We start from the raw sequence: 9,816 nt of genomic DNA, 5'->3' as shown, positions 1-9,816 counted from the left end.
AACATAATATCAGTAAGCCAATCAACTAGGAATGTCTCCATCAAATCGCTCACTGCAATACAGATAGTGTTTCAATCTTAAAGAAATTAGTCTACCTCTGAACAGTAAGTACGAGTCAGAGGCACTCAGCTAATGAACTTCAGTTCATAGAGACACTCATCGGACTTACATCCGATAAGGATTTATTTTTTTAAAAAAATAGTGAGTGGTTTGTTTTTTAAATCATCAGGACAAAGTTCATGGGAAATATAAGAAAAAGTTCTTAACAATGTGAAATATAAGGTTTTAAGCCTTATATACTCTGAACAAAATAGTAATTAGCCATAGATGACAGATGCTGCTCCCTAGTCAATGGAGACTCTCAAGTTTTACTCTGCATTTCATTGGGAAGGAAATACAAATTTTTAAAATAGAATTAACTTGGGGGAAGGCATCAGAGCTGCGACTCTTTAGCACCAAATGTTTCTTCTTGGAGCACCAAATGCTTTACGGAAAACATTCCAAGTATCAAAGTTTTCAGATAGATAAATATTTATGGATCAAATCCATAAAGAACAGACATTGTTATGAAATATATATAGATGCCTTCAAAACTTTCTTTCTAGGCAGAGGAGACACATAAGTTAGGAGTCATTTCCCACTTAATTGCTTCTGCAACCTTATGCAACACAAATGGATGATGGACAAGACTCATGTGTTTACACAGAGGAGGAGATCTCAACTGACACCGTGTCCAGATCAATCCCACAGGAGCTACTGCTAAGTATGAATAGTGTTGCGTAGAGATTCTCCATGTCCTTTGCCAAGAAGATGAATTTTAAAAACAGACGCGCGACCCGCCCTCTCCATTTACAGCTCTTTGTTGTATTTTTATTGCACATCTCCAGCCGGTGCAGCGAATCCCAAGAAAGCTATTTTGCCATTTAAAGGCAGAGGTTTGTTTACATCCCTCGTGGTGCAAATATGCTACACGATTCTGTAGAAATTTGAAGTGGTTACCAAAGAAACACAGACAGAACTTCTGTAGTAATTTCTGAGGCTCTTAAAATATCTCCAATGGGTGTGCCCGCATCAGAAATAAAATGCCTTTTGGGGAAAGTGGCCATAGGTCCTGCTTTCGAGGCAGACACAGAACAAATGTCTACGAAGGCTCACTACAGGAAGAGTTGGGTAGATTTAGCAGCCTTCTGTGTGCACAGACAGATTATTCCCATAGCACCAACCGTGAATCAACTGTGAACGCACTGGACATTTTACAATGGAATAGAATTCCATCTTGTGACTAACCAGGACAGTTGTGTGTGCAACCCAAGAAAGTGTCAGCTCTATGTGAGCTTAAAGAAACCAATCACCAGAGACACGGGTAAAATTTTTATTCACTAATATGGAGAGGTGTGACTTCTGGATCCAGCCAGTCGGTGACATAAATAAGGTAGCGCAAAAAGATCGAAGCTAGAGTGTGTGTGTGTGCATTTGTTTATTTGTGTGTGCGCGTAAGGCTTCTTGGAGCAGTGCCACAGACCCGGACGCCAGTGAAGAGGATCACTGCGGTCCTTGGAAATTACCATGGAGAGCACAACGTGGGTAATTAGATGAGGATGCTCTAAAGCGCTCTTTCCATCTTGTGCACACACATGCCCGCCAAACATGAAATGTTCGCCTTCTCCCTTCCCAAGTGACGGTGGCTGAACTTATTTTTAGTGTCATTTGATAAGCCTTCGTGCTCACAGAGAGACATCCCACTGACCCGGCCGCTGGTCATTGTCTATACCAGTTCACATCAAAGCAGGCGCGCTTTGTCAGGTTTCCAGTCGAATATCCATTTCGCATCTGAAGTACAGTATCGAAAGTGACTGGATTATCTGAGCTATTTCCTTCAGCTGCTACCGCTTCCTCCCCCACCGTGTTTCTGCTCACGCTAACATAATTTGGCATCGCTGATGTGACACGATGTTGATATTTCTAAAAAATTTATAGTATGTATATTGTCGACGCTTTCTGATGGCGCCCCTCCTGCTTTTAATTTATAAACTGAAGGGAGGAGGTCTCTTTCCCAGGCTGAATCACAACGGAGGTGCGGGGCTCCTTGATCGCTAAGTAACATGCACACAGTGATAGGTCATTCAATGTCAAAAGGCATAAAAAAGATGAGCAAAATCTTCACAGGCTGGTGCTTGCTGTTGCCTTTAATTATATTAATTAAACTTTGAAATTTTCATGCAAAGAGAGTTGCTGGCTTGTGACGCTGAAGAGCCCTCGGAGACTGGAAGGAAGGAGAAAACCCTGAGCGGAAGCTTTGTGGATACAGCTTCCTTAAATTAAAAGCCAAACAAACACCTAGGTGTTTTGTTTACAGATACTAATGCTTTACGCACGGCTAAACACCCAAACGCTGAGAAGGGGGATCTACACAGGCTGGGGACAAGGTCTTGAATCACAAGTCCTTATGCTGTGTGCTCCAGGTCTATGGTTAGAGGCGGTCTTCCTGTTGAATTAACGCTCTATTAATTCTCTTGTCTCAAGTGCATAATGAAAGAAAGGTGTCTTGGGAAACTAAAGGGCAAAATCCTGCTTGCATCCAGTACCTTGGGGCGTCTCGCCTACATTTTGTCATGCGTGAGCACTTTCAGTGTAACGGTGACAAGATCTTCTAGTCAGAAATTTCCTGTAAGGCACAAAGTAATGGAGGACAACTTGGAAGGGCTTTGCTCGCTGACATAGCTACAAGGCAGTGGGCTCCATTATCTGTTTAGCCTGGTGGGAAATTTCATGTTTTGCTTGTAGCTAAAGATTGGGCCAAACAAAAGCACATGCGCCACACGTCTATGTCCAAAGTACCGTTCTCCATTGCAAACCTTCGTGGCTGGTAGATGTGTAGTTCTGGCTTTGGTATCTTCACATCGTCAAAGTGTCTGCTTTGTCCTCCTACACAGTCAAAGGAGCTTTGCATAAACTGTAGCATGCAAATTAACATTCCTTGGGATTTTCAGTGTCGTGAGTCATGGGCTATCCCCGACGACCTTCATCAACTCTCTTGTCGATGGCAGAACAAGTGTTTGAAAATGTTTGGTGTACAGAAAGCAGAAGGCAGAGGAAACATTTCCTGACAGAGAGAAAATGGGCTGTTGTCCCAAGAGCTTCCGAGATGCACTAGACTGTCCATTCTGTTGGAAATCAGCATCATGAAGAAACGCTGTCTTCTTCTCATTCTTCTCATTCTTCTTGCTTCCCGTCTTATTGATGTGGAACTCGGGAGAAGTTTATGCACCGTCCCTGAGGGAAGAAGGAAATCCATGGTGAAATAATGAAGCAGGTGTTTAAAAGTCAAGGAACATCTACTTTCTATAGCAAGCTGTAGCTAATGGTACCCAAGCCCAGAACAATGTCCACATCCGTCACAAAGTCATATCATTCTCCCTGGCTCAAGACGATATGGCTGGTTTTATCTCATTTTATTTTATTTATTGTGTCCAGAAAGTTTACTTATTTGATGGTATGCTAAAACCCACGCCAAAAAAGAAAATCAACATGGAATTCAAACATCCAGAGTGCTGTCTGAAATGTGGCGTTGTTGTCATAGAAATCAAAGTATCAATAACGTCACCTTGTACATTTCTATGATGAAGTAAAATGGACGGACCTTCCTATGCGATCCAGCGATTCTAAAATGTATACATGAGGAGCATATTAAAGAGGTCATTAAAACCAAGGGCAAGGAAACCTGAGGTTGAATATAGATGCTTTCTTTGTGTTGTACCTTATTCTGGATCACATCCTAGGTTGCTGACCCACCTCTCACACCTCTATAGATATTAAGACTATTTACTTGGGTTGTGTATTTTTAAAGAGTATTTGCCAGCCCAGTTTCTGAACACTTGAGTGAAGGTCATGTAGATACATTGATTTATAGAATAATCTACTAACCCAATAATTATTTGAAAACAAAACATCCAATTGTTGATAAAGACTCTCCCCTCCCCCTTTCCTATAAAACTGTTGACTGTGACACGTGACTTCTGTCCAGAGTCCTCCACTGGCCAAATCTAGCCTACTCTCTCCTTGTTTAGGCCAGAATTATCATGCAATTAAGACTTCCATTTGCTGTTACATCTGCTCTCCAAAGTTCTTCATGCTAGTTTCCCATAATGTGAGCACTTATTTGGAATACATGGAATGGGGGGAAATTCAAAAAACTTAAAAAATATTGTGGAAGAAGAGAAGTTAGAACATAAAAGGTTGGGGTTTTGTCCATTTTGCTTTGGAACACAACTGCCCAACAAATTTAGGGATTTCAGACATTTTTTTGAAAACAGAAAACAGCAAAGAACGAAAAGAACTAGAGTTTTTCACAATGTCTGCTAAAAGGCAATTGTCCATCAAAGTTTTGTCCTCTACATGATTTCGGAAGCAACAATATATCTTCAAATGCTAATTTTATTGGTTTGTGCCTAGCATCTGAATGAGGTGGAATAAGTTTCAGATAACAGTACATGACATATATCATAAATCATTCTTGTTACTATGAGCACATAACTTAATTTTCTTGGTTTTTGAATTTCTGTGTCAATAGTTATCTAACTAATTTTCTGGATTTGGGGTCATCCTCTAGCAGTCCATGAAATGCACATATTCTTTTCTGATGCCTTGGACAGTACCCATATTTTATGTTTATGTGTTGATACAACCAACTTGAATTTGATGACCTACGAATGACTGAGTCCTGTTTAAGTGATAATAATACTTGTCAATAAAAATTAAGTTATATTCATGTCATAACACTTCATTATTTTTAACATGATTTACGAATACACTTTTTTCTTTTGCTTTGGGGATATAGAACTCCTTGAAATCCAGGGAGCTGTGATTTAATTTATTCATTTTGCATGGGAAAATATTAAAGGTAGAATTTTCCAAATATTTGAAGAAACCAAATCTGGGGAGGACAAACAAAAATTTACCAGTGACTTTAGGCCTTTAGACCTTCTGCAAGTATTTTACAGTATATCTCATTATAAATTCACTGTGATCATTCAAACGCTACAGTATAAATTCAATGTGATATTTCAGATATTAAGTCATTGGATGTTTCTCAATAAATTGAAATCAATTAGGCAAATTAATTCCAAACCAGACCATTCCCAATCAACCTAAAATAAATGTTTCTAGCATGTAAGGAAGGTGTTTCTATGTCGATAACTGACATCATATTGTACGATCTTTCTAGGTCAGCATTATTTATCTAATAAAAGGTGTAATTTTAAAGGAATAAAACCGCCGTTCTTTTAAGGCATACTGTTCTTCGCTACCTTATATTGAACACATTATCTAATTACTGAGTATCTATGGCAAGGACACAAACATACCATTTAAATAGAAGTATAAATTGGAAAAATCTATATGGCAAGCGACTATGCAAAAATGGTCTGAAAACAATACTTTATCTCGGGACAACTACCACCACCCCTCGGCTCTCATGTTAGGACTGCAAAGCAGCAAAATGGCTAACATATTCGCCATAGGACTTTTGTAACAGGAAAGCGATAATTTCAATTCGTATTTCTGCTCAACCATTCAGAAAACAAATTATGACTCATCTAGCTCAATACCGCATGGCCACTAAATAAGAATCTTTAAAATATGAAGAAAATTGTATTTAAAAGAGAATGCCTACTTTTATGTATACATGATCATAACCGTGCAAATATGTGTCTGTAAAGTTAAAGACTAGCAGACAGGTTACCAGTCAGCTGTGAGTAGTGGGACTGTCCATGGCCTCTTACTTTTCATTACTACACATTCTGTACACTTGTATATTTAGCCACTTTAAAAGAAATATTAATTTTTCAAAGAATTAATTCAGCCCCCCCAAAATAAGGTCAGTTACGATTAAAATTCTTTACAGTACTATTTGTTTACAGGTTGTTAAAAGCCAACCCCAACATCTACTCATGTTTTGCTTTTGGAAACCACTATTAACTGCTCTGTCAGAGATCATCCCACATGTGGTGGGTTCATTCTCTTGTCTGGGTTGCATCTGACAGTTAACATCAGGGTGAACCTGTCTGAATCGCATGTCAGCTCAAGGGTGCAGGTGTGTGGAATCAGCTGATCGACTAGTAAATCTTGTAATCTACACTCAGCATGTTCTGTAAATGTATGATCTCTAGTTAACACTGCAATAGCTACAATCTAGAGTTTTTCTTCGTTTTTGAGTTTTTCTTCATATTTACCCTAAATATCAGGATAAAATATCATTGATAAGAAGGCTGTTGAGGCATCTAGCAAGATTATATGATTGTTGATATGAACGTAAATACATGGTCACCCTAATTATACCTTGGTGCTTCATTATGGCTATCTGGAAGAGGGAGACTGCAGTTTTTATGCATCAAATGTTTTAGCCACATTGCTAACTAAGGCATGTGTTTCTCTGTTCAATTAATAATGCAAAATATTCAAAGGTACATAGCAAAATAGTTTAAGAATCTGTTATTCATGTACAACTGTCAAAACTCTCTTTTAGGAGGAGGCACTAAGTGAAATATTAGCCAACTGTTTCTCTCCATCAGTGGTGTTTTCATCCTGTGGTTCATAAACTACTGTGGAATCTACACTTACCCAGTAGACACCAGGGCTTTGGGTGGTCCATTTAAAGGTCTCAAACACAATTTCACCCAAGGCTTGAAACTTATAAGTCTATAACAAAAGATTTTTTTGTACTAAAACTTGACTTTGATGACTGTGATGGTTTGCGTATGCTTGACACAGGAAGTGGCACTATTTGAAGGTGCGGCCCTGTGGGTATAGGTCTGTCACTGTGGGTGTGGGTTACCAGACCCACTTCCTAGTGGCCTGGAGGTTTGTCTTCCACTAGCAACCTTCAAGATTTAAAACCCTCAGCTCTGCCTGCACCATGCCTGCCTGGAGTCTACCATGATCACACCTTGACGATACTGGACTGAACCTCTGAACTTGTAAGCCAGCCCCAATAAAATGTTGTCCTTGTAAGATTTGCCTTGGTCATGGTGTCTGTTCACAGCAATAAAACCTTAACTAAGGCAGTGACTAATAATACAGAAATTTAACCAGACCTTATGTTGTTTTATCCTTAGAGTTCTTACAAATGTCTTCAAAGATCTCCAATATTACAACATTATCTCTATAAGTTTTATTAACATAAAGAGTCTGTATGACCATTGGGAATATAGGAAGAAGACTGGAGCTTAGATAATTACTGTTAATGATGATGATATTAAAGAATCAGTTTTCTTGGAGCTGGGGAAAAGGTTAGGCTAAGCTCACAGGCTTCCCCTTTGTTACACAGAGACAACCATATAACTTAGTCCTTTTCCCTTTCTGCCTAGGTTGTAGGGAGCTCTTCCTGGGCAGGGTAATTTAAAATAACAAGTTATTATTACAGTGCATCTTCTGATGTGATTGAACTTGAATTTGGCTCATAATCATTGCCCTATTTTTCTTCTGCTGAAGCTTTAGTGTACACTTTCTCTCAATACTTCTTTAGAAATAGTGTAGGTTAGGCAAGCATAAACTAATGCACACTTCTTCATTCTCACACTTCCCAATCATAGAGAATCATAAAGAATATTCCAGTGCAACTTAAGCTTCACAACCCTCCAACAACAGACCTCTTTAACCTCTAAGAGGCCCCATCACACCTACTTTCCCTCCTTTGTTCTGGAAGCCTTGAATTAAGTACCAGATAGTACTATGTAGATGCCAAATGATGACTTATGTGAACTGAACCTGAATTACAAAGACACAGATAACATGAACCTGACATTTAGACATGCAGAATGCTGAAGCCATGCTATTCTTCTATGAAAATACGTCCGCTGATTCAGAAGAATGAACATGGACTAATTGTACTGAATTTTAGGAAACAGAAGGCCCCATACGAATATCACAAACTGGGAATATAGCAAGGCTGGTGGTGCCCACTTGTAACCCAGAACTTGGAGGTAGAGCAAAAAGAGCAAGAGTTCAAGGTCAATGTCAGACGCACCCATTGTACAGCTGCTATCGAGGGTGTGTGATACTCTGCCTCAAAAACTAATCTGGAAATGTGTTAACATTCTCTCTCAACTTGCCCTTTAAAGCAGAGTCCATGTGAAGTTTTACTCTATTACAAATGCTTACCATAAGAAGGAACAGAATGAACCAAGCAAGAACGTACCGTGAATAAAATACCAGTGACAACAAATGGTAACAAGGCTAAACTTGCAGTCAGACCTGACAGCTTTAATGGTGCTCAAGTGATATTTCAGGTAATAACTAGAAATCTCCAGAGTGAGGACCTATCTTATTGACACTTTCCCAGAAATCATTATTAGCTACACCCCTTCTCTTGGGCTTCCCAATAAATAAGAAATCTAAAAGAAAAACATCGGAAACGTAACTGTTCTACAGGGAGCTAAAGCAACACAGGAGAACAGGAGAGCAGTGGGAACCCGCGTGTTTGTCTCAGGAGATATGGTTTCTTCGAAGTATTTAAAACCTGATTTCACCTCCATTTTCACTGCGGTCAGTAGCCACAGCATTTACAAGAGCAGACACCGTGTTTCCTATCTCTGGAGCATTGAAATTCCACCAGCGTCAGTGTTCGCGTGGCCCTTTACTGGCTATCGGCACAGGATGTATTTCACCGCTGTAACCATAACAGGATTATGCTTGCCTCATAAACATCCATCGACAAGCCAACGCAAACAACTGCACTTTAGTGAGACTTTTCAAAGGAGAGGCGCTGATTTACGTTTATCTCCATTTCTAAACAGACCTCCCTAGACCTCCATGCACAGTGCAATAGTAAACACCATTCCAAATTTTAAATGATTAAAAACAATCAAGCAAACAAAACCACAAACACACAGACACATAGACATAGAGATCATAGCTGGGACATTCAGGAAGGCACTAATGTTTGGGGGACCAAAGAACACAAAGACCCTTTAAATGCCAGTTTCCTGGAGTAACTGGTCATACAACACTGAAGAAAAATGAATATACCCCTTCCCCATAAAGAGAATATGAACTAGAGATGAGGTTGCCTAAAACTGAAAGAATTTTGAGTTGAAAAACAATTCTACAGTTTTCTAACTGAAGTTCCATCTATAAATGTCCATCTAATATAGACCATAATTATGCTACTAAAGGAATTTCTGTTTGCCCAAAATTTACCTTCAGAACTGTCTCTTCATTCTGTCATGGTACCTGTGAAATTTTTTTGTAACTCTATAAATATAAGTAATACTTACTTTGCAAATGTTTTGTTTAGTGACGGTTTTGAAATTTAAGCATGTAGTTGGCAGTGAATGAAACATCTAAACCATCGGCCATAGTAAGAGATGAGATGATCCTTCTAGGCTAGTAATTGCAACACAAGATGTGTGTGTAAGAGAAAAAGACAGAGAGAGAGAGAGAGAGAGAGAGAGAGAGAATATCTCTGTGTGTGAGGGAGTGTGTTTACGTGTAGATATAGATATGATTTTGACAGATTTCTGGAAGTCCTTATTGGCAAGCCCCTGCTATGCTTCATAATAAATGATAGTGGGGAGTAGATACCCAGAAGATGCACTACATACGTATGCAGTCAAAACAGATTTCTGCGGATCTTACTCTTTGCTTTTTAGCTATATCATAGGTAGTATAGCAATAATTTACATTTCCCTAATTTTAGTTAGATCTTGGATTATGACTTAGTTAATATTAAAAATAAAAAGGCACCACTAAAACAATAGACTATATATAAAATACAGGTAGAGAAAGATGGCCAAGTCGGTAAAGTGCTCGCCACTCAAG

The 9,816-nt window shown here is 39.0% G+C and overlaps 1 protein-coding gene across 1 annotated transcript in view; it reads right to left on the bottom strand.

Annotated features, from left to right (window-relative positions):
- Nucleotides 1-1,358: 1,358 nt before the first annotated feature.
- Antxr2 (ANTXR cell adhesion molecule 2) overlaps nt 1,359-9,816 on the bottom strand; it is a 141,742-nt gene continuing 133,284 nt past the window's right edge. Inside the window, 1 exon segment of the mRNA NM_001398916.1 lies at nt 1,359-3,273. Coding sequence (NP_001385845.1) covers nt 3,235-3,273 — 39 coding nt within the window. The 3' untranslated portion in view covers nt 1,359-3,234.

This window comes from Rattus norvegicus, chromosome 14 (genome assembly GCF_021556685.1).
Source record: "Rattus norvegicus strain SHRSP/BbbUtx chromosome 14, alternate assembly SHRSP_T2T, whole genome shotgun sequence".
NCBI lineage: Eukaryota > Metazoa > Chordata > Mammalia > Rodentia > Muridae > Rattus > Rattus norvegicus.
This window is presented reverse-complemented; position numbering and strand designations above follow the sequence as displayed.